This window comes from Barbus barbus (genome assembly GCF_936440315.1).
Source record: "Barbus barbus genome assembly, chromosome: 21".
Taxonomy (NCBI): Eukaryota; Metazoa; Chordata; class Actinopteri; order Cypriniformes; family Cyprinidae; genus Barbus; species Barbus barbus.
Genome location: NC_136749.1, coordinates 9,290,391 through 9,316,458, shown reverse-complemented (window position 1 = coordinate 9,316,458; position 26,068 = coordinate 9,290,391). Strand labels below are relative to the sequence as shown.

General features: G+C 43.3%; 1 protein-coding gene across 1 annotated transcript; it reads right to left on the bottom strand.

Moving 5' to 3' along the window:
- Positions 1-8,448: 8,448 nt before the first annotated feature.
- Positions 8,449-11,527, bottom strand: LOC306887954 (zymogen granule membrane protein 16-like). The gene is made up of 4 exons (XM_079446014.1): positions 11,425-11,527; positions 10,995-11,085; positions 10,579-10,711; positions 8,449-10,254 (listed from the first exon to the last, which is right to left on the bottom strand). Exons 2-4 carry the CDS (start codon positions 11,047-11,049, stop codon positions 9,939-9,941), a joined length of 504 nt encoding a protein of 167 aa, XP_079302140.1. The 5' UTR covers positions 11,050-11,085; positions 11,425-11,527; the 3' UTR covers positions 8,449-9,938.
- Between the last annotated feature and the right edge of the window lie 14,541 nt (positions 11,528-26,068).

Sequence of the window (26,068 nt, the reverse complement as noted above, 5' to 3'; positions counted from 1 at the left end):
TTCTGGATGTTGAAGGAACCCCTGCTCTATGGTTCACATTTGGACATTTTGGGTGCATGTGGGACAATGACTGCAGCATTCATTAAATCCAAGATTATAACAATTGGATGTTTAGTTAAAGTGGCTGTGCCAAGTTTTGGAAAAGCTGAGGATGTAGCTGTTCTTTTATGAGTGAAATCCATTCTAATTGTTACACAAGTATTACAGAAATTACAATCTGCTTTTATAATAGAAGAATTAAAAATGCTTCAAGGTTACAGTGAAGGGGAATTTATCCCTAATGAAAAGGACCAGTTTCCAAATATGCTTCTTTCACCAGATTTAGGTGATTGTACAGGATTTTTTTTTTGGAATCTGAAAAGGTGACTTATGGATTTGTATGAAAGTAATGGGAACAAATAAAATAAAAAAATTGTATAAATCTTGTGTAAAAGTTTTTAACAAAAAGGGACTACATGAAAGAATTGATACACCATACTGTTTTTAAGATGAGTAATAATGTTAGACCAGAGTGGAGAGCACTGTACAAGCCACCGTTAATTAAAAGAGCTGGAGATCTACAATAGCAAATTCTGCATGGCATTATTGCTGTTAATGCTTTTATTTCTGTTTTGAATCCAGATGTTAGCAATGAATGTCCTTTTTATTTTCAGAGAGAGACCGTTTTTCATACATTTTTGTATTGCTTAAGACTTAAACCTTTATTTGATGGTTTGCAAAATCTTTTTAATTGTTTCAATTAAACGTTTTCTGTGCAGACTTTTATTTTGGGTTTTAAATATGTTCAAAAAAGAAAGAATGAGTGTCAATTGCTTAATTTTATTTTGGGTAAAGCCAAAATGACCATTTATATTAGCAGAAGAGATCAAATTCAGCAAAGAATTTATCATAATGTTGAAAAGGTGTTTGTAGCGATGATCAAATCAAGGCTTTTAATTGATTTTCGTTTTTATAAAGCTATGGACTACTTAAATATTTTTGAAAGAATATGGTGTCATAGATGAGCTTTGTGTTCTGTTATTGAAAATGAACTTCATTTTGCACTTTTTTATAAAATGGTTTAAAATGTGTGAAATTTGATTGTGATTTGATGCGATTCATCTTTTTGTTAAATAAAGAGTCTTAAAAAAAAAAAAAAAAAAAAAACAGACAGGAGGTTAACACGTTCAAAACTGTGGAGATGATCGTGGACTTCAGGAGATAAACCCCCCTGTTCTACCCCCACTCGCCATCATGAACAGCACTGTGACTGCAGTGGAGTCATTCAGATTCCTGGGCACCACAATGTCTCAGGACCTGAAGTGCTACAATCACATTGAGTCTATTGTGAAGAAGGCCCAGCAGAGGTTGTACTTCCTTTGCCAGCTGAGGAGGTTCAACCTGCCACAGGAGCTGCTGAAACAGTTCTACTCCGCCATCGTTTCCGTCCTCTGCATTTCAATAACTGTCTGGTTCTGCTCAGCTACCAAATCTGACCTCAGAAGACTACGGAGGGTAGTCCGGACTGCTGAGCGAATCATTGGTACAACCCTCCCCACTCTCCAAGAACTGTACTTATCCAGAGTAAGCAAAAGGGCTGGCAAAATCACTTTGGACCCCTCACATACAGCACACTCCTTCTTTGAACTGTTACCGTTCTTCCCTCAAGCAATCCATTTTGCACATTCCAAGCAATGCTATTTTGCACATTGCCTATTTGTATACATTCTTTTTATTATTTGTCCTGTCGCTCTCTTTCTGTTGCACTGTGGAGCTTCTGTCACTATAACAAATTCCTTGTACATGTAAACATACCTGGCCAATAAAGCTCGTTTTGATCCTGATCTATCACTTTGGCATGGAAAAAGGATCCCACAGGCTATATACAGCTGTCAGTAGGAGTCAGTATGACAGTAACAAGAAAAAAAAAAGAAAAAAGAAAAAAAAAAAAAGAAAAGACAAACATCAATAATGTAAAAAAAAAAACATTTGTGGGCCCACACTGTTACGAATCCTGGCCATGCACTTCAGTTTACTCACCACCAGAGGTCACCCGTTCACCACAGTGACTATTTTCACTCACAAGCACATTGGACTCCATTTCCCACCATCCATTGCACTCCCTAATCACGCACAGCTGTTCTCAATTATCACACCCACACCTGATCACCACTTCACAATCACCACCACTCTACTTAAGCCTGGGACTTGCTCTTGCTCACCGCCGAGTATTGTTAGCCTGTCTACCTTACAAAGCGTTTCCCTGTTTTCTGAGTTAGTCTGCCTGTGTCTTGTTTCCTGCCCGTGTTCCTGGATTATTCTCTCTGCCTTGCCCTGTCTGGATATTGTACGCTGATCGTCGACCACGCCTGTTTACTGACCACTCTTCTGTCTTGCCCTCAACATACCTGTTTGCTGGTTATTCGACCCTGCCTGTCTTGACCATGTTTCATAATAAAGCTTTGCACATGGATCCGCACGTCTCACGTCTCGTCAGCCCCGTAACAGAATACTCGGCCAGACAAGGATCCAGCAGCTTCTCAAATGGACATTGGCCAGGTATGGACACAACTAAAATGTTATTTGCCCTTAAACAAGGTCCACGATCTCTGGAGAATCATATTCAAGCGTTTTTAGCCATTTCTCAGTATTCAGAGTTACCGGACATTGTTTTGATGGACATTTTCTGCGATGGCATAAACCCACCTCTCAAATCTAATCTTAGACGCGAGGGTCCGCGTTCATCCCTCTGTCACTTTATGGACTATGCTTTGTTGTGTGTTGGCTCACCATTCACTGTGGGTGTCACAGAGGAGGAGCGCGACACCGTGTTTTTGACTGAAATGGTGACGGCACCTGACTACGCTCACAAAATGGCAGCAACACCAGAACCTGATCGCAAAATGGCGGACACAACAACACCCCGTCACGTCATGCCTGCCAAGCCAGAGTCTGCTCACGTCATGCCTGCCAAGCCAGAGTCTGCTCACGTCATGCCTGCCAAGCCAGAGTCTGCTCACGTCATGCCTGCCAAGCCAGAGTCTGCTCACGTCATGCCTGCCAAGCCAGAGTCTGCTCACGTCATGCCTGCCAAGCCAGAGTCTGCTCACGTCATGCCTGCCAAGCCAGAGTCTGCTCACGTCATGCCTGCCAAGCCAGAGTCTGCTCACGTCATGCCTGCCAAGCCAGAGTCTGCTCACGTCATGCCTGCCAAGCCAGAGTCTGCTCACGTCTCCGCCGGATTGCCAGAGTCTGTCACACCCAGAGATTTAAGGTCAGTCCTTCGAGGTCCCTGTCTGGTTTCCAGCATAAGGGACCCACTACTGATATCGGTGCGAGCAGCTGGCATTCCCAGGTCCTCAACCCTGGCAGCCACGGAGGCTGTTCCTGAACTCACGGTCTGCCTTGTCACGGCCACGGAGGCCGTTCCTGACCTCATGGTCTGCCCTGTCATGGCCATGGAGGCTGTTCCTGAACTTACGGTCTGCCCTGTCATGGCCATGGAGGCCGTTCCTGAACTTACGGTCTGCCCTGTCACGGCCACGGAGGCCGTTCTTGAACTCACTGTCTGCCCTGTCACGGCCATGGAGACCGTTCCTGAACTCACTGTCTGCCCTGTCACGGCCATGGAGACAGTTTCTGAACTCACTGTCTGCCCTGTCACGGCCATGGAGGCCGTTCCTGAACTCACTGTCTGCCTTGTCACGGCCATGGAGACCGTTCCTGAACTCACTGTCTGCCCTGTCACGGCCATGGAGACAGTTTCTGAACTCACTGTCTGCCCTGTCACGGCCATGGAGGCCGTTCCTGAACTCACTGTCTGCCCTGTCACGGTCATGAAGGCCGCCCCTGAACTCACTGTCTGTCCTGTCACGGCCAAAGAGGCCGTCTGTGAGCTCACGCCCTGTTCTGTCACGGCCAAAGAGGCCGTCTGTGAGCTCACGCCCTGTCCTGTCACGGCTAAAGAGGCCGTCTGTGAGCTCTCGCCCTGTCATGTCACGGCTAAAGAGGCCGTCTGTGAGCTCTCGCCCTGTCCTGCTACAGCCATAGAGACCGTCCATGAACTCTCGACCTGCTCGGTCACCGCCCCTGGGACCATGGGGACTCTCTCTGTGTTGTCTGTCTCTGTTCTCCCTGTGGTGTCTGTCTCTGCTCTCCCCAGATCCCTGATCCTGCCATGGCTTCTTGAACAGCCTGCTCTACCGTGGAGATCCTCTGCCCTGTCTACGCCACACTGGTGGGCTCCAGCGGCTTTGTCTGTTCAGCGGTGGTGGTCAGCTGTCTGGTTCTGGGGGTCTCCTGCTTCGCCCAGGTGCACTCTGGTCCCGTCCTGCCCTGCAACAAGGACTCTCTCGGTGTTGTCTGTCCCTGCTCTCTCTGTGTTGTCTGTCCTTGTTCTCCCCAGATCCCAGTCTCTGTCATGGGTTCCTGCCCTGTCTGCCTCCCTGTGGTGGTCCTCTGCCCCGCCATGGTGGTCTTCTGCTCGGGTCTGGTGGTCGTCTGCCCCGCCGTGGTGGTCTTATGCTCGGGTCTGGTGGTCATCTGCTCCGCCGTGGCGGTCCTCTGCTCCGGTCTGGTGGGCTCTGGTCTCGCCTGTTCCGCCCTGGTGGGCTCTGGTCTCGCCTGTTCCGCCCTGGTGGGCTCCTGTTTCGCCTGCTCCGCCCTGGTGGGCTCCTGTTTCGCCTGCTCCGCCCTGGTGGGCTCCTGTTTCGCCTGCTCCGCCCTGGTGGGCTCCTGTTTCGCCTGCTCCGCCCTGGTGGGCTCCCGTGCCGCCTGCTCCGCCCTGGTTTCCTGCCGGCTCTGCCTCGATCCCCGGCCTCTGCACTTCCGCAGGGATCTGGCCCTCCATCCCTCCCCCTGTTCCGCCTCCGCTCCACCGCCCTCCTTGATTGTATCGGAGCGTCTAGAAGCCGCTCCTTGGGGGGGGGGCTATGTTACGAATCCTGGCCATGCACTTCAGTTTACTCACCACCAGAGGTCACCCGTTCACCACAGTGACTATTTTCACTCACAAGCACATTGGACTCCATTTCCCACCATCCATTGCACTCCCTAATCACGCACAGCTGTTCTCAATTATCACACCCACACCTGATCACCACTTCACAATCACCACCACTCTACTTAAGCCTGGGACTTGCTCTTGCTCACCGCCGAGTATTGTTAGCCTGTCTACCTTACAAAGCGTTTCCCTGTTTTCTGAGTTAGTCTGCCTGTGTCTTGTTTCCTGCCCGTGTTCCTGGATTATTCTCTCTGCCTTGCCCTGTCTGGATATTGTACGCTGATCGTCGACCACGCCTGTTTACTGACCACTCTTCTGTCTTGCCCTCAACATACCTGTTTGCTGGTTATTCGACCCTGCCTGTCTTGACCATGTTTCATAATAAAGCTTTGCACATGGATCCGCACGTCTCACGTCTCGTCAGCCCCGTAACACACACAGTCATTCATCAACTCCACCGTGGCTAGAGTGTGTTGTGGCTAATAAAAAAAAACCCAGCAACTGGACCCATTCACTCCAATGAGCAAAATAAAACTATGCAGGGTATCTCTATTCAGATGACATATTGGTTTTTATGCTGTACAAACATTTTCTATCCAATTGCCCTCACCCCTATACAATTTTCTGCTATTTTACATTTTCAAAAAATATTATTTAGTATGTTGTATAAGCTCATTTCTTCATGGGGACCATAAAAAAAAAAAAAATCCTACAAGGTCAAAATTTGCTATACTTGAGTTCTCCAAACATAGTGAGTACAATTACCAAACACACACACACTTCCTTATGTTATAGAAACCTTTTTAAACCTGATTAACCTCAAGGCTAATCTGGAACAAGAGTGCCCTCAACTGAGGCACTGGGTAGAACAGTCCTGTGTGCTCCAGTGGAGGTGATGCCCAGTGTTGGAGTGTAACCAGTTACATGTAACGGAATTACATAATTTAATTACAAAATAAATGTAATCTGTTACTGAGAAAAAAAAAAAAATTAATTAAATTAATTACTTGTGAAAATGTTAAGAATTAAAAAGAGGGTTACATCTGAATTGTATTCACACACACCCACATATAGATTTAATTGGTTTCTTTCATAAATTGCAGTGACTGCTCTAAAATGAGACACCATTGTTTCAGACGTTCATTCAATAACTCCTATTTGGATTAATGTATTTGCTTTATTTTTTAAGATTAACTTTTTTTTTTCTAAGCTACTGTTAGATGCCAGTGTTTCCAGTCATAACTATTCAAATACTATTTTTCCCCAACACCATTTTCTAAAACTACATTTCACATACCCTTTCAAAAACAATGTTCCGTGTGGATTAGTATTTACTGTGCAGGGGTGTGTATCTTAATTTACCCAACAATGTACACATGTACATGTATTCCTAGACACTGCATGAAACCAGTAAAGTAACCCCCATGCGCAGGAGGAATATGCACAGAACCTTTAAACTGTGTATAATTATACCCTTATGAAAACAAATATCTATATCAGAATATGCTGGAAATTATATATATTAAATAATACATTACTGTTACATCCGTGGAGGCAGAAGGCTCAACGTAAAGCTAGAATAGAGCTTTAATAAACAAAATGCGGGGTAGACATCATACAAAAACAAAGTATGAACAAGTAGAACAGACAAAGGTTAATGGAGAACTGAAGGTTTAAGTAGGGGAGCAAATGAATGGGTGAACGAGTTAATCAAACACATGTGAACAGAATGATAATTAGGAGGCTAACGAAAACTAGGTCACAGGGGAAAAGGCTAACAGAACAAACTCAAAACAAAACAGAACCTGCACGTAACAATTACAATATATGGGAAACTAATGATTATATTTTTCAATACACTGCAAATATGCATGGACATACAATATTAACATACAATCTGACATAATATTAATGATCTGTTTACTTTTCTGAACGATGTCAATGTATCACTAGCACTTCTCGAGTTTTTGCTTCTATATGAAGTACAATTTATGGTATTCCACATTTGAAAAAAAAAAAACATCTGCTCAATGAATAAATGTAAGTGTAACGTTTAATTTCACTTTAATGTTTGCACAGTTACACATTACATATGTTACCCTGGACCACAAATCCAATCTTAAGTCGCTGGGGTATATTTGTAGCAATAGCCAAAAATACATTGTATGAGTCAAAATTATCCATTTTTCTTTTATGCCAAAAATCATTAGTATATTAAGTAAAGATCATGTTCCATGCAGATATTTAGTGAATATCTTACCGTAAATATATCAAAACTTCATTTTTGATTAGTAATATGCTTTGCTAAGAACTTAATTTGGACAACTTTAAAGGCAATTTTCTCAGTATTTAGATTTTTTTGCACCCTTAGATTCCAGATTTTCAAATAGCTGCATCTCGGCCAAATATTGTCCTATCATAAGAAACAATACATCAATGGAAAGCTTATTTATTCAGCTTTCAGATGATGTATAAATCTCAATTTCGAAAAATTGACACTTATGACTGTTTTTGTGGTCCAGGGTCACATATATGAAAATATACTGCCTGAAAGAAAAAAAAAAAAGAGTTGCCGTTTGGGATTTAAATAAGCGAATACTTACAATTTTAGGATTTAATAATTTTGCAGTGATTAATATGTTTATGGCATGTTGTATGTTTGGTATCAATTCTTTTAATTCTAACTTATACAGTGTGTAGCCTTTCATTTCTCAAACAACCATGTTGGAATACATGGCTACATCCAGATGGCACCGTTTTTTTTTTTTGTAAGACAGTGTATAAGAAAAAAAGCGTTTACTGAAACACATATGTTTTGAGGTTTAATATATTTTTTAATATAATATATAAACATATATTATTGATAATATATTCTCAGTGCATATATATTTATATTACAATATTTGAAGATATTTTATTACAAAATATATATTTTTAAACAAAATACATGATATGTATTCACACACATACATCTGCTTATCTCTCAGAATGTCTGCCAATCTCTCCATTTGAGAAGAGAGGGGAGGGGTGTGACCTCATTAAAGGTGAATGATGCATATATAACGCCAGCAGGGGTCACTCTTGCTTCATTAAAATAGTTAACAAACAGTTCATTTCATGTCTTCATGTCATGCTGACGAATAGATTAAATTATACATTAACACTTTGGGGTCGGCTGTATCGCCGGCGATACGAACTCGGTTTTTTTCATGTTCTATATAAAACAATAAAAGTAATATGAGAGTAACTTACATTGTAACATGATGAATGCTACGAGTCTAAGTATGTTTAGAACATGTTTATTATTAATAGCCTACTCTGTTCAAAAATAGATTTAATAACGTACTAAACAATAATAATTAGTTTCTCAGATATAAAATGTCTTTTTGTGTGTACGATAGTACAAAGCATGCATGAGTCTATGCTCACAAATGTTTTTTTTTTTTTTTGGTTGTTTGTATTTTATTGAATCAGGTACCTGAACCACAGATGAATCCTGATGACTTTCTTCAAGATGTTTTCCTCTGAGAGCGCTGTACCAACATCAGACGGTCAACTACACTGATATTCTATGGTAAAACAAGATCCTTGACTACTGATTATGTTTTTTTCTTCTTGAATCCATGGAAATAAGTAAATGTTGTTGAACAGAATCTGTTGCAGGAACGACTCAAAGTCTGTTCACATCTCTGTGGTTAGATCAGTGTGCACAATAATGTGTCTTTGACCTTCATTAAGTATGTTTTGATTATACTGTGTTGTAAATAAAATACAAATAATTTTAAAAACCCATTTTTTCAGTCTCCTCACACTCTCTGTCTTGCCTGCCTCAGTCACAGTTACACTGATGGCCCATTAGCAGCTTTAGGGGAGGGCCCTTTGTCTCTCAGGTGAGAATCACTTAAACGGTTAGTCTTTTTAATTCTTCCAATAGTAACAACACATGTCTAAGGTGGTTGCCCAGTGGAGAAAAAAAAAAACAGCTATTTACCAATCAGCAATTAGTACTGGAACTAACAAATTATATTGTAGTATACTTTTCAAAATATGAAAAGCAGCAATTGCTTATGTATTAGCCTATTCAATTTAATTGAATACAAAATATATTATTCTGTATATTTTCAATATACATTGATATGGCGTAAGGGTAATGGCTTCAGTGATGCACCATATTTAATCCATGTCTTCTGTTTTTGGTAATCTGTTCCTAATTTAACCTTTTTGCTCAACACTGTTAAAATGTGAATGTGAATTTTAAAGGAAAACAAAAATCGAAAATGCTACAGTAAAACTAATTAAAGCACTAATTAAAACAGTAAAAGCAACAGTAATTTACAGTAAAAGGACTTTCCAAGAAATCCCTGCATGACACATCACAAATTGGAATCATTTAAATAATTTAGTTTTTTCGTGTCTTTCTGTTATGACTAATGTGCATTAGATTGTTTTGTGTTGCATTTTATGTTATTTATTTATTTTTTATTTTTTTAGTGTCATTTGTTACCCTGATATATATTGGCATTGTATCGCCTAATGAAATATATTGTTATATGTTATAAAATATACAGGCAATGCTAGATACTGTCTGTACTACCTGACATTGTCAGTTTTTTAAACATTTTCGACAATTTCCTCATAACAAGCTAAATTAGTTTTTGCACAAGTTCACACTTGACTATTGGTTATTTAGCCTGTGCATGTTTATTATTTTATCCATGTATCATATATTTAAGGGATTTACATATTAATATTGTTTATTCATGCATTTAATAATACACTTTTTATTTTAACAATTTACTGAATGAGACAAACTGCCATAGACACAAGAACACTCCCTGAACATAATACGGGTAAAACAATATAATTGAATGATTAAAGATATTCAAGTACAAGATTATTTTTTCTCTGTAGATTAGTAAGGTCACATTAAATTACATATATGATAAAAAGAATAATTTCAGGGTTTCCCAATACGTATTGCGGCCCAGTGAGCCCCAATAGAGGTGATGCCAATTCCATTCTGTCGTCCACTGAGAAAACGCAGCTCATTTCCTTTCTGGGTTGGATAGAAGTTAAATGAGGCCCCACTAGACTGTCCCACTTTAAAAAAGCGCCCCTGATTAGTGACAAACACAAGCTCATAGATGTAACCAGAGTAATACTTTCCAGAGATCTGAACAATTGCTTCTTTGTCATAGAGTGTCATTTCCATCAGATTGCCACTATTTACACCAACTGCTGCTGTCCAGTTACTCTCGTACCTCAGCTGGAATCTAAACAAATATGTCAATAATGTTAAGCTAGTGCATATGCCATAAAGAATGACAATCTAAAATTCTATTATATGAATTCAATCACAAATGCTTCCCTGAGAGAAATAATTTTTAGTATCAATTAATGACAATAAATTCTTTGTCACTCCACTTCTTCTGATATCTACTTGACAAGGTTTTTAAACATATATTTCTAACAACATTTTTCAAAGCCATAATTGTTAAATTTTTGGTTATTTGAAAATATGGATGACTCGGAATGTCAGAATCAGAAATCAGAAAAATCAGAAATCAGAATGTCCAGTGGTGCTTGAGGATACTTACCCAGAGATATAGTCGCCCCAGTTACTGTATTCCCAGACTCTGATCCCAGTGATACGACCCTCACTGGCAGTGGAAAATTCAGTCCCACTGCCGTCCCCAACAGCAGGTGAGTAAGAGAAAAGATCAGGTAAAGCTGAAAGAAGGAACATTAGCTTTTAAAACTGTCTCGCATGTGCATCACCTATGACTTAAAGGATTATTCAAGAAAATGAACGGCAGAGCTGAAGTTACGTAAACTTAATGAGTAAGCTGTCATTTGTTCACAATGTATCTGTTTATCTTGGACCCTGACTTTTGTCTTATTGTAAATATGCCTGAGTTGCCATTTTATCTATTAATTTATTTAATTTTCATATATTAAATTATTTACTTATTTGAGCTGAACAATTGTATCACAGATGTGTGGTAATACTCACGCGCTGCCATGCCCATGGCAAAAACTGCAGAGAAAATCAGAAGAAACTGCAACATTTTGAAATAAATTGCTGTCCCGCACACTCCAGGAATCTAAGGAAATCATAAATTATGTATTTGATTGTTATATTAAATTAGAGGTATTCTGGATTTGTGAATTTTATTTTGTCACTGATACAAACACTTTTTGCTGCAGAGCAAAGCATGTAACAGTTTAACAGTGGCAATTTGTGAACAATAAACCACTTTTTGATGATCATATGAAGACAATGACTAAACGGCAACCAATGAATTAATTAGCTAATCTAACATACTGCTGTCGACTGATTACTGCATATAGACACGTGCTCATCTATAACTATATATATATATATCACAGAATTCACAAAAAAAGAAAGAAATATATGAATAAAGTTCTGATATTTCAATTACCTGTAGATGGGTATGTGGTTGATCGTTGAAGAGCCTCGAGCGTTGACTAAACCTGCTTGTACACTTTTTTTTTTGCTCGTCAGACTTTTATTATTATTTGAACAATATGTCTTTGTGTTATAGTTTTCTATGACACTCCTCACATGGAATGTTTTAGAACTATTGCATGTTTGGTATCAGAATCCCAGCTGCCACAAGTTACCGTTGAAAACAAGAATTTGAACAACTATTTTTGTATCTTAGTGGTTCTAATAGCTGCTCAGATTTCGTTGAACTCCTTTAATGAAAACAGATTAATTAGATCAACAATAAACGTATTAGTGATATTTGCATTCTAATCAACTGCCCATCTAAAACAATAAAAAAAAAAAAAAAAAAAAAAAAAAAAATATATATATATATATATATAATTCACAAAATAAAGAAACATATGAATAAAGATCTGATATTTCAATTACTTGTAGACGGGTATGTGATTGATAGTTGAAGAGACTAGTGTGTTTACTAAACCTGCTCATACACTTTTCTGCTCGTCAGACTTTTATTATTATTTGAACAATATGTCTTGTTTCAGTTTTCTATGACACTCCTCACATGGAATGTTTTAGAACTATGGCATGTTTGGCATCAGAATCACAGCTACCACAAGTTTTTACTTTTCAAATTTAAAGGATACTTTTATTATCAAAACATAATTCAAAACACTTGAACTGTGTGCCTGTTACTGTTACTGTTGAAAACAAGAATTTAAACCACTATTTTTGTATCTAAGTGGTTCTAACATCTGCTCAATTTGTTGAACTCTCAACAATTGTTGCGATCAACAATAAACTTATTCCTGGTATTTGCATTCTAATCACCTGTAATTTGAATTATACAGTATGTCTGTAACGGTCTGTGGTTGTGGAGAAATAAGGCGCACGACTAAGAAATAAACAAAAGCGGAATCTTTAATCAAATAGCTTCAACACACGTAGACATTTAGTTAACTTAAGATCGGACAACAATACAGGCAGAACTGAGGACTTATAAAGGGAGAGGAACAAACGAGGAAACAAGGTAATTAATTAAACACAGGTGACAAGACTAAATTATGATTACTAATTAACTAAATAAGAACAGGAACTACCAAATAAGGTCAAAACAGAACTGAAAGGTAAACCGACATGTGACAGATATCGCCCCCCTCCCGGTAGGTGCGTCCCGCACCGTAACAGTAACATCGGGGAGGGGGGGCGGGCGTCCTGGAGGCTGGCATAGGATCAGGACAGGGAGGAGAACAGGGAAGCCTCCAGGGCGGATCAGGGGCCTTGGGAGGCCATGGCGGGACTGGAGATTCGGGAGGCCATGGCGGGACTGGAGATTCGGGAGACCATGGCGGGACTGGAGATTCGGGAGACCATGGCGGGACTGGAGATTCGGGAGACCATGGCGGATCAGGGTCCTCGGGAGACCATGGCGGGACTGGAGATTCGGGAGACCATGGCGGGACTGGAGATTCGGGAGACCATGGCGGATCTGGATCCTCGGGCGGCCATGGCGGGTCGGGGTCCTCGGGAGGCCATGGCGGATCGGGGTCCTCGGGCGGCCTCGGCGGATCGGGATCCTCGGACGGCCATGGCGGATCGGGGTCTTCGGGAGGCCATGATGGATCTGGGTCCTTTGTGGCCTTGGCCTTTGGCCTGGCCACACAAACTGAGGCTATATGGCCCCCCCCCAAAATTTCTTTGGGAAAGTTCCCCTCAGGCGGCCATATTGGAGGAGAGGGCTCTTGGGGGCGCTCTGGAGGAACGGGCACTTGAGGGCGTTCCGGAGGAGCGGGCACTTGAGGGCGCACGGGAGGCGCGGAGCTGGACGGAACCAGCGGAGACGAAGGAGAGCTGGACGGGACCAGCGTAGATGCAGGAGGGCGCTCTTGCAGAGCGGACTCTTGAGGGCGCTCTTGCAGCGCGGACACTTGAGGGCGCTCTTGCAGCGCGGACACTTGAGGGCGCTCTTGCAGCGCGGACACTTGAGGGCGCACGGGAGGCGCGAAGCTAGATAGAACCAGCGGAGACGAAGGAGAGCTGGACGGGACCAGCGGAGACGCAGGAGGGCGCTCTTGCAGCGCAGACATTTGAGGGCGCTCTTGCAGCGCGGACACTTGAGAGTGCACGGGAGGCACGAAGCTGGATAGTACCAGCGGAGACGAAGGAGAGCTGGACGGGACCAGCGGAGATGCAGGAGGGCGCTCTTGCAGCGCGGACACTTGGGGGCGCTCTGGCAGCGCGGATTCTAAGGGGCGCTCTTGTAGCGCGGACATTAGCATTAGAGGGCGCTCTTGCAGCGCGGACATTAGAGGGCTCACGGGATGCGCGGGGCTGGACGGGACCAGCGGGAACTCAGGTGGGCTGGACGGGACCAGCGGGAACTCAGGTGGGCTGGACGGGACCAGCGGGAACTCAGGAGGGCTGGACGGGACCAGCGGGAACTCAGGTGGGCTGGACGGGACCAGCGGGAACTCAGGTGGGCTGGACGGGACCAGTGGGAACTCAGGTGGGCACTTGCGAGGTGCCGGAATTGGTGGGCTCAGACGAGGAGCAGGCACAGGAAGGCACTGGCGAGGAGCTGGCACTGGAGGGCGCTTGCGAGGAGCAGGTACTGGATGGCACTGGCGAGGAGCAGGCACTGGATGGCACTGGCGAGGAGCAGGCACTGGATGGTACTGGCGAGGAGCAGGCACTGGAGGGAATGACATGCCCTCAAACTCAATTAAAATCCCCACCGGCACCTGTTTTTCCCCCCTCGGTGGTTCGGGGGAACCGTTATTGGCGGCGGAATCCCTTTTCTCCGCGGACGGCGCAACGTTCATCACCCCTCGCGGTGGAATCCTCCTCGCCGCGGGCGGAACATTCATCGCCGTGTACGGCGGGATCCTCTTCGTTGCTGACGGCGCAACGTTCATCGCCCCTTGCGGCGGAATCCTCCTCGCCGTTTCAGGCGGAGCGAATTTCACTTGGGCGGTGGGTAAGGGTGTGCGGCGAATGGCGACCCGTTCTCCCCAAAACGGGTGGCCTGGGTAAGCCGCTACAGGCAGCCCGACATCCCACGCAGCACGGGCAGGGGCGAGCCGCGAACGGCGGCGTGAACCCCCGCAAACGACGGGCACAAGCTCTAGCATCCTGAGCGTTGATCTCGTCTAACGCTGTATGCGGTCCGATCTTCTGTAACGGTCTGTGGTTGTGGAGAAATAAGGCGCACGACTAAGAAATAAACAAAAGCGGAATCTTTAATCAAATAGCTTCAACACACGTAGACATTTAGTTAACTTAAGATCGGACAACAATACAGGCAGAACTGAGGACTTATAAAGGGAGAGGAACAAACGAGGAAACAAGGTAATTAATTAAACACAGGTGACAAGACTAAATGATGATTACTAATTAACTAAATAAGAACAGGAACTACCAAATAAGGTCAAAACAGAACTGAAAGGAAAACCGACATGTGACAATATCACATTTTCATTGCCTTTTACAACAATAAGCCTTTTTGTGAATTCCTATTCAAATAGGTTGATGTCAAATATTTCATATCAATTAAAAATATACCCTGATTCAAACTGTCTATACAATTTATTTACATTACATTTTTGTGGCTTCTCTATAAAACACTTCAGTCAGTTAATGGAGGATAAGACTTTATTTGTTTACTTCACCTTCACTGAGATTTTTCTTTATTTTAAGTCATGTGTCTCATACTTGAGTAAATTAGTTTATGCTTTTGTTTATTCATGTCACTCCTTGAGAAGTTTATTGACATCATCATGATTATCATTATATGTAATAATTACCATTTTATACTGGATTTCCATATTTAAAAGATTGAAAATCTGAACAAAATAGAATAAAATCTACACATTATAAGGCATTTGAAAAGTAGGAGAAATAAATGAACACAAATTAAAAAGTCTCCAAGTTTTTAATATGATCTTTAAGGAGTCATAAAGATGGAGGACATTTGCAAAAAAAAAAAAAAAAAAAAAAAAAAGACTTTGGCGTGTGCAGGAGAAACTATCGCATGCTCACAAGAAACTATAAAGTGCGAACGAGAAACCATCGCATGCACATGAGAAGCTTTTCGCGTGTGCACGAGAAACTTTTTGCGAGCTCATGCGTTACAGTTTCCGGTTGCGTAGGTTCTGCCATCTTACAAAGAAGAAAACAAGAGTATGTATGCGCATGAATTAGCCTAATTGAGATCTATTTTGGCCTTTAATACGAAAACATTGTTTCTTTTCTTGCATTTCGACAGATAAATCACCACTGAATGGCATAAAAACAGCTTTTTCCCACAGGCTATATTCCACCTGAACAATACATAACATCTCAGGAATGTACGTCTGTACATAGCTTCTCAAAACTTTTCATCTGTAAAATAGCACATTCATAATTCTTTCTATTTTCTCTATATTTTGTACATAACTTCCTAAAACATTTGCACATTCATAATTCTATTTTATCTATATTGTTATTACCATATACAGGTAGCTATTCTATTACGTTAAATTGTATGTCTGCATGTCTGTACTTTCTCCACTGGATGCCCCTGTCACCAATGTGTTAAAATATTCTTACTTCTCGAGATCAAAATATACTTTATTAAACCACTTTGTCTGATTTAATGCATCTTTGCAGATTGCGGAGAAATGCTGATTCAGCCTCATACTCCACGAATTGCTCTAACTTAATCCAAAATTGAAGTCTGTATTTTGATGAAGTATTTTCATCAGCATGGGCTTTATATATATATATGTGAAGTCAGTCGCTTAAAAAAATAGCTAATTAATTGCGTTTGTTTTTCTGAATCCGCATTGGTCTTTTCGCGACGATTAAATATTTGATTTTACTTCTAAAATGCATATTAAACCAGTTTAAACCAGTTTGAATGAAATATTGTATACTTGTTTAATCTGTAAAATATGTTGTATTAGGAACTGTATTTAATGAAAATAAAGTCATTAATAATCTCAATGCACACAGCCGTATTGCGCCATTCAGACCATTTCACAGCGAATTTTCTCTGCCTTCACAGAGGATGCGTTAAAGCGGACATATTATAATTATACTGGACCCTTGAACTTGGCTTTGTGGACCTGTCTTGAACTTGGTATATGGGGCTGAATCAGTGCTTAATTTGTAAATTGCGAGGTCCCGGAATAAAGCGGGGTGACAGATCTGGCCAGTGTTAAGCAGTAACGGAGCATTCGCGCAATCACATTGGTGGACCAACTTAAATGATTACCAGCTTGCATCAGTTGCTTTTATAGTAGGCTATGCACATGTACTCTAAAAAAATCATGGTTATTTTATTTAAACATTTATTTAAACATATTTATTTAGTGTTTGGGTAGTGTTTGTGTAACCCAGCTGCTGGAACAGGACAGTCTCAACAACCCGGTTGTAATGAGCACAAATATTTTGCATCCTCTTCAGGAAAGAGTAGTTCTCAGTGCTGCCAACTTGCATTTCTTTGGAAAAATATAGGTTTGTGTAAGTTTTTTTTTTTTTTTATCTATAAAACAGCTTCTTTGCTTAAATCATTTTATTTTATGCAAATCAAACTGAAGGAACGCAATGTCAGTCACCTAAATGATCCGCATCATCTTTTTGAAACAATTAATTTTTATTTACTTCTAAAATGTTTGTTAAACGAGTTAAACGAATTCATGTTTAAACAGTAAAATATGTTGTATATATGTGCACTTAGGAATAAAAAAACAAAAACACAAAAAATATTATTTGTTTGATGAAGTGGTTTTATTATTCATTGCAAGTAAATTTTCTGTTGAACACCCTCAGCGTAACATCTTTAAAAAAAGGAGGTGTTGCAATATAAACACAGTTATTTATGTCTAAAGTGAAAGTAAACAGTTGAGAGAGAAAAAGACGCGTTGAGGTCTTAAAGGGACAGTACTAAACATGCTGCCGATTGTTCACCCAAAAATTTAAGTTCTGTCATTATTTACTCACTGTCATGATGTACCAAACCTGTATTGATTTTTATCCTTGTGCTGAACACAAAAGAAGATATTTTGAAGAATGTGGATAGCCAAACAGTTGCTGGTCCCCACTGACTTTGATGGTAGGAAAAAAAAAATGGAAGTCACTGGGCACCATTTTGACTTTCTTCAAAATAACTTTTGTTTAACAGAAGAAAGAGACTCATTCAGGTTTAAAACAACTTGACAGTGAGTAAATGCTGACACAATTTTCATTTATGGGTGAACAATTCCTTTAAAGGGGACCTATTATGCCCTTTTTTACAAGATGTAAAATAAGTCTTTGATGTCCCCAGAGCATATGTGTGAAGTTTTAGCTCAAAATACCCCACAGATATATATATATATTTTTTTTAATTGCTACTTTTAGGGTATGAGCCAAAACGTGCTGAATTTGAGTATGTTGCTTTAAACGCAAATGAGCTGTTGCTTCCGGAGAAAGGGCGGAGCTTAGAGAGTTCAAGCTCTCCTTTGCAAATAAACATTCCACTATTAGTACAAGCCTGTTATCTTTACAGAAAACATAAAACTCTGTTTCAAAGTCAGTGATCTGATTATACTGTGCATAATAAATTTGTGTTTATGAATTACACAGACGGGGAGTATGGCGGGATAAAAATAACAACATAGCTGGTCTCATACTATCACAAACTTTATAAGTCCCACTTCTGATCATGAGCTCGACAACTTCAAGCTATCGACTCACATTGCTTTCATATGCAACTTTTAACTCTCGTCAATTAAGAGACGCTTCCCCGCCATTGACAAGTTTTTACGGCAATCCGTGTTCTAGGTATATTACGGTAAGGAAAGCTCTAGCGCATGTCCTGAATGAGTTACGGGACCTCTGGGTCTTGCGGGTCCGAATAGAAGATGATCGGCATGAATGGAAGGATTAGAGAAAATGTAGATCATATATGTAGATCATGTTTTGAGCATTTTGAATCTGATCGGGAAGTAGTCAGCGAGAGAGATGCCTTTACAGACACAGAAACATCTCTAGTTGTGTCGTGGATGGACCAATAACCCATCAATCTGAATATGTGTGTACAGTATGTGTGCGGGATATATATGTATATGTGTGTGTGTGTGTGCGTGCGTGCGTGCATGTACAGTATATGTATGTATATGCATGTATGTAGCCTATATGTGTGTTTGTGCGTGCGTGCATGTACAGTATATGTATGTATATGTATGTATGTAGCCTATATGTGTGTTTGTGTGTATAAACGTGTGTGTGTGTGTCTGTCTGTCTGTCTGTTTGTTCTGTTTATTTAATGCAATTTCAGTTATTTTTATAATTATTTACAGGTGAAAGAATATGACATTTGAATGTATTTTGCTTGAAAATGCACTATTTTGATAAAAATGCATTTTTCTCATTTGTTTGTCCAAAATTTTGTATTTCTGATGAAACCTACGTGCATTCAAGTGGTGATAAAACACGAACACATGAAGATAGAATAAAATAGTTTTTTTAATTATTATTAAAATCAGAGGTTCGGTGCTTTATTTTGATATATAATATGTTCATATATTCATAGCAGAAAATATTCTGAGGGCCGTCAAATTTAGGTGAAAATCATCAAAAATGCTGGCGATGGCTGACAACTTTTTTTTAAAATGCTGGCGGGGAAAGAGTTAACTACCACATTCCTATTTATGATCACTCTGGTAGCACTTGAAGGCAGCATCAGTGAAAACAGGCAGAGGCAATGATAGCTTTTGCAATTAGTCTTACTGAGTGCCAAGAAGCTCTTTCAGAAAGGCAATTTTGAAAACAAAAGTGTAATACTTACTTTGTCTGGAGCTGACATTCAAAGCATTGGTATTGATCCCTAAACATTTAGGGGATATTACCGGGAAATGTTCCGGGATATTTCCTTCGAAAATGAAATTTAACCACATTGTCCTCGGTTCAGATGGGGGAGATTATGGCGAGTCCTATGTTCATTAGTGCATCCCAAAACACAGCACTTGTAAAGTCTCTTTGGCACTGATATTGTATATCTCCAGTAATGACTGCAGCTTCTCACTCAGTGCTGTGCTAATAGGACAGAGAGCATCACAAATGGGTGGGACTTTTTCCCCTCGGTGATGTGAACAGCTCATTTGGAGAGACTGTTCATGATTTATTGGTTTTATAAAAAATTAGTTGGTGCATTTTAACATAATAGGCTGGTTGTTTTCACACACTGCGGCCACACAACTGTGCTGAAACACCTTATAAAAGTGATTTTTGCATAATAGGTTTTTATTATGTTTTATTATGTTTATATCCTTTAATGTTAATAAAATAAAACACAGAGCAAAAGTAACTCACTGCTCCTGACTGAAGAACTTTAAAACAGTTGCTAAAGGTCAGCAGTAATAAAAAACGTACCAGGTTACGTATGTAACCCAGGTTCCCTGAAGGGAACGAGAGCTGCGTCAAAACGCATATGGGAACGCCATCAGCGTAACCGATGCTCTGAATATTGTCTACAACCAGTCTAATGGATGGGCGAGGCGTCACGGGTGGGGTGACGTCACAACCAGGAAGTATATAAGCACGTGCGGCGGAGCCGGCGTCAGCTTCAAGTCATGAAGCAAGCGCTGGCAGGGATGTCGGAAGTGTGGCTACGAGACGCAGCTCTCGTTCCCTTCAGGGAACCTGGGTTACATACGTAACCTGGTACGTTCCCTTCCAGGAACTTCGAGCTGCGTCAAAACGCATATGGGAACGCAGTACCAACGCCGCCAGACTGACAAGTCCCTGCCTGGTGTCAGGCTGAGAGGACGGAGGAGCCAGGAGTGGCTCGGATGTCCAGGTTATAGAAACTGACAAATGTCAGGGGCGTGGACCACCCAGCAGAGTTGCAGATGTCTTGCATGGAGACACCTTTCCAGAAGGCCTTGGAGGCCGCCACACCTCGCGTTGAGTGCGCTCTGACTCCCATCAGTGGGGGACGCTCAGAGGCCTCATACGCCAGATTGATGGCATCCACAATCCACCTACTAAGAGTGGGCTTCGAAGCCGGAAGACCCCTCTTAGGCGGACCAAAGCACACAAGCAGTTGGTCCGTCTTTCTCCACAGGGCAGCTCTGTGGATGTATGCGCCCAGTGCTCGCACCGGACACATACAGTTGTGCCTTTCCTGGTCTGGCTCCCTGAAGGGAGGAGGACAGAAGGCCTGGAGTACGACCGGCTGTGGTACGACCGTCGGAACCTTCGGTACGTACCCCGCACGGGGGTAGAGAAAGACTTTCGCCGAACCGGGCGCAAAGTCAATGCACGAAGGGGTCACAGACAGGGCCTGAAGGTCACTCACCCTCCTCAGAGAAGTGATGGCCAACAAGAAGACGGTCTTGATGGTGAGGAGTCTATCCGTTATCTCCTCGATAGGCTCAAAAGGTGCTCTGCACAGAGCCTCCAGTACCACAGCCAGGTCCCACGTGGGGACACGGGATCGTACAGGCGGCCTCAGCCTCAGTGCACCGCGGAGGAAACGTGTAACCAGAGGGTGTCTACCCACTGACTGGCCACCGATAAGGGCGTGGTACGAAGAGATAGCTGCTACGTACCACGCTATAATCCAACCCGCTCTCTAAGGTCGCAAAACTCTGGACTTTTGGTAGTACCTAGGATAGCAAAGTCCACTAAAGGAGGTAGAGCTTTTTCACATTTGGCTCCCAAACTCTGGAATAGCCTTCCTGATAGCATTCGGGGTTCATACACACTCTTTCTATTTAAATCTAGATTAAAGACACATCTCTTTAGCCAAGCATACACATAATGCATTTTATAATCTTGTACTGCAGTTATATCTGATCAAATGTACATTATTATTATTCTTTAGCTTGGGTTGAACAATTTATTTTTGCTTAGATGGAACAGCAGCTACGCTAATCATGTCTCTGCTTGTCTCTACGTTCCTGCCACGGGATTAACATCCCGTGGTAGCCAGGAATTACAGAACTTCAGTCTGGATCTAACCATTACATGATCTGAGATGACCGAACACCTGAGATGGAGGATCAGCGCCGGGAGATGACGTATGTGTCCCTGATCGTAGGCAGAGGCCAAACACCTGGATGAACGCCAGAGACAGATCCCCATTGAGGACCCCGCCACTTAGACAGCCATAGGAAAAGACCACTGGAACCAGCTGAGCCCATTCAATCTGACTTGCTGCAGTTTGGAACTGAACTGCTGGTTGTTTGGCCAGAGGAGAATTGGCCCCCCGACTGAGCCTGGTTTGAGCCTGGTTTCTCCCAAGGTTTTTTCTCCATTCTGTCACCGATGGAGTTTTGGTTCCTTGCTGCTATCGCCTCTGGCTTGCTTAGTTGGGGCCTGCAGGAACTCCAGAACTGTGCGAATTGGGCAGTTGACTGGGTCGAGCTGGCGGTCCCCGCACCAAGAAGTGAAGAGTTTCCACTTCAAGGCGTACAGTTTCCTCGTGGAGGGAGCTCTGGATTGGAGGTTGGTCTCGACAACCTCGGTTGACAGACCGGAAGCTATGAGTTGTGCCCCCTCAGGGGCCACACGCACAGCTTCCACCGCTCCGGGCAGGGGTGCACAAAGGTGCCCCTGGCCTGTGAGAAAGCGAACCTCAGGAAATTCCTGTGAGAGGGAAGGATGGATACATGGAAATAGACGTCTTTGAGGTCTATCGTGACTAGGGATGGGTATCGTTAAGGTTTTAACGGTATTATTACTCTTACCGATACTGCTTATCGATCCGGTACTTTAACGGTATTCTTATCGGTACTTTTTGTTTTACTTTGTTTCTTTGTTCATATTCTTACAGTATCTTATCTTATGTATATAAAACACTAAAAATGCCTGCACTTCGTCAATTTGTAAATGCACCAGTGTGCAGGTATTTTTAGGGTTTTATATACATAAAATAAGATACTGTAAGAATATGAACAAAGAAACAAAGTAAAACAAACTGACAAATACAATAAAACAAACACACAAACGAAATGAAATAAACAGTGCTTTCATTTTTTCCATGAAGGTCTACTAATATTAATGTTCAGGTAAGTAATAACTAAAAAATAAATCTAAAAGTAATCAGATGTAAATGAGCACTGCATAGTTTTCACTGTATGTACTGATAGATTCATGCTTAAAGCTATAGCGTTGTTCAGATTAAGAGTTGCGGGTGATTTTCTCTTTGCATTTTGTTCTTTGATTAACATTGATGGCTCAAGCTCCAGTCTGACACTTTAAGACAATATACTGACACGCATCGGATTTTCTCCCAGCTGTTCTCGTCCACTTAAAACATAAAAGTGAAGACTCTCGTAACCGGCCATTTTGACACATTTTGTGTGTATTTTCTGGCATATTTTTGTGTGTTATTTCGACGCGCCCGAAGCTCAAAGTGTACTTTGTTTGTCCGTTTTGGAGCACGCCGCCGCGCAGGCACACGCGCGCACACACATTTCAGCCTGGGTATCAGAATCACTTGTTCAGATTGTACTCTCAACGTTTTACTATCAAATATGTCCTGCAATGTAGCAACAGTAAAGACGGCATTTTATAACAATCACCGATTGAGCTGATTCAGATGTTAAGTTTTGGTTCGGAGGAAAGAATCCGCGCTATGAAGGGAAGGGAGTTGTGCTAGAAGAAATGCGGCTATAATCCTTGGAAGCCAAAATCGAAAAAATAAATAAATAAATACTTAGCTTAATATAACAGCCACAGGCCTAAAGTGTGAGCAGATGTTTGAATAGTTAGTTCTCTCTTCTATCATAATTAAACAGGACTTTCATGTTGCGTGTGCTGAAGCTCCTCCGCGTGAGCGCGATCTGGCTTCTGAATTGCGAATAGCAAAAATGCATCAGACAAATGTTTGAATATTATTGCACATAAAAACAGCTGGCGACATTATATATATATAGAGAGAGAGAGAGCGAGATAGAGAGATAGAGAGCAACAATAAATGTGTGTTTTCTTAATTTCTCCAATACCGACAGAAGTACCGAATAACGTCAGAGCTTATCGATACTCCGGTCTTTCATAATTTAGCCCCGAGACCGATTTAATACCGAGTTTCGGTACCCATCCCTAATCGTGACAAACCAGTCCTCGGACCTAATTTGAGACACGATCTGTTTGACCGTCAGCATCTTGAACTTCAGCTGTCTGACTGAGCGGTTCAAGAGACGCAAGTCCAGTATGGGCCTCAGCCCCCCATCCCTCTTTGGAACAATGAAGTACCGGCTGTAGAAGCCGGTGTGGGCTTTGTGAGGAGGAACCAACTCGATGGCTTCCTTCCTCAGCAAAGTATCGACTTCCTGTTCCAAGACAAGAGCCTGGGACCGTAGTCACACAAACCCCGTTGAACGGTGGAGGTGGCGCATTGAACTGGATGCGATAACCATTCTCTACCGTCCGCAGGACCCAAAGAGACACATTCGGCAGTCACTGCCAGGCTGCCAAATGATCTACTAAGGGAATCAGTCTCTCGAGACTGACCTCTGGTGTCAGAGAAGCGGCCAGACCGCTGCCTCTCTGCGGCGCACCGACAGGAGACGCGTGATCTGGCGGCTGAGGCGAGTTTCTCAGGCCCGCTGAAATCACAGGCGGAAGAACCTGAGAGTAATACTCGTTGGGACCTGCTGTGCCCTGGAACTGCAGGGTTGACAGACAAATCCCCGGAGGGCACCGAGGGGAGACGGTCACCGCGTGCCGTGGTGTAAGCCGCTCCACCCCAGTAGGGGCCTCCCTCCGAAGTCCTGGGGCTCGCCCATCAGGACTTCTTCGCCGAGGACCTCTTGGCCGACAAGACATCCCTCAGGTCTGCCTTCGGCCTCGAAGTCCCCGGCGCGGAGCGCCGCTACCCTCGGCTCCACCAGCCGACGCTCTCTTTCTGCGCAGCCCTGTGTGAGGAGCTGGTATGCGGAGGAGGCTGCTCCCGCCCAGCAGCCTCCAGAGTTAGAGAGCGACGGGGGAGGAACCGCCGGAACGCCTCCGCTTGCTTACGAGCCTCCTGAAACCTGTCGACGACGGTGCTCACAGCGTCGCCGAACAGGCCAGAAGGCTGAAGCGGGGCGTCCATGAGGCACACCCTGTCCTTCTCTTTGATATCGGACAGGGTCAGCCACAAATGCCTCTCTGCTGCCACCAAAGCTGACATGGAGCGGCCGATAGCACGGGCCGACTCCTTGGTGGCGCGGAGAGCCAAATCGGCGGTCCTCCTGAGCTCTAGAATATCATCAGCTCTGATATCCCCGAACTCATCTAACTCCTTCAGCAGTCCAGCCTGGTACGCCTGCAACACTGCCATAGTGTGCAGACACGCACCAGCCTACCCTGCTGCCGCATACCCCCTGCCCACTAATGATGATGTGGTGCACAGAGGCTTAGTGGGCAGAGTGGGAGCCTTCAAGGACAACGCCGCGGAAGGAGACAGATTGCTCGCGAGCATCTGTTCGATCCGGGGCATCGCCCTGTATCCACGCCCATCCAATTGCCGCTCATTACCGTAGTAATCAGAAGAGAGAACGAAAGGGCAGGATGAATATGGTTTAACCCACGATCTCGACACCTCGGTGTGGAGATCGGGGAAAAACGGAAGGCTCCTACGTAGAAGTGGCGGCCGCGAGCACAGAAAGCGCTCGTCCAGCAAGCTGGACTGCGGCACAGTTGCTTTCTCGGGGGGCCAACTGATGTCGAGCTTGGCCACTGCCCGAGTCACCACCTCTAGCAACTCCTCATATTGGGGCGAGAGAGGCGGCGAAACCTCGTCAACGCTCGTCACGTCAACCTCCTCGAAGAGAGACGAAGCGCTGAGTTCTCATCTCGGGGGGAAGGAACCGCTTCCCCGAGAGACGGGACACCAGATCTGGCGGATACGGGAGGAGATAGGGACATGCCCGTCTCACTCCCGCCAGCCAGATCAGCCTGTGAGCCCCACGAATGCAGCCGCCGCTCTGCCTCGGCAGCAGCGGGACCAGCACCACGTGGGGAGCTCACGAAGGCTCCCTCCTCGAAGAGAGCCCTCCGGGTGCGGAGTGTGCACAGCGAGAGTGTGCGCAGTGCGGGCAATCGGCTCCCTCGAGAGCCGACGCCACATGCTCCGCACCCAGGCAGACCACGCATAGATTGTGTGTGTCCCCACCCGTGATGTAACGAGGGCAAGGACTAACACACAACCTGAAACGCGATCTGGGATCGCCCACTGTCTTGGCCTTTACTTTAGGCATCTTTTTTAGGACAGACAACACTAAATAAGACTCACAAGACAGAAATCAGACTGACAACACACAGAGCGCTTGCTGAATGACAGAAAGCTGACGCCGGCTCCGCCGCACGTGCTTATATACTTCCTGGTCGTGACGTCACCCCGCCCGTGACGCCTCGCCCATCCATTAGACTGGTTGTAGGCAATATTCAGAGCGTCGGTTACGCTGATGGCGTTCCCATATGCGTTTTGACGCAGCTCGAAGTTCCTGGAAGGGAACCTTGAAATTTTCAACAACTTTTCACATATCTTTTTGCACCAAATAGAATCGATAACAGTATCGATAAGTACCGGTATTGATAAGCAGTATAGGTATCAGTATCGATAAAATGTTAACGATACCCATCCCTATTCAAATGTAGTA

Coding starts and splice junctions, on each gene's coding strand:
- LOC306887954 (XM_079446014.1), bottom strand. CDS start 11,049: ATGTTGCAGTTTCTTCTGATTTTCTCTGCAGTTTTTGCCATGGGCATG. Junction 10,712..10,994: donor TGCCATGGGCATGGCAGCGC/GTGAGTATTACC, acceptor TCCTTCTTTCAG/CTTTACCTGATCTTTTCTCT. Junction 10,255..10,578: donor TGGGGCGACTATATCTCTGG/GTAAGTATCCTC, acceptor ATATTTGTTTAG/ATTCCAGCTGAGGTACGAGA.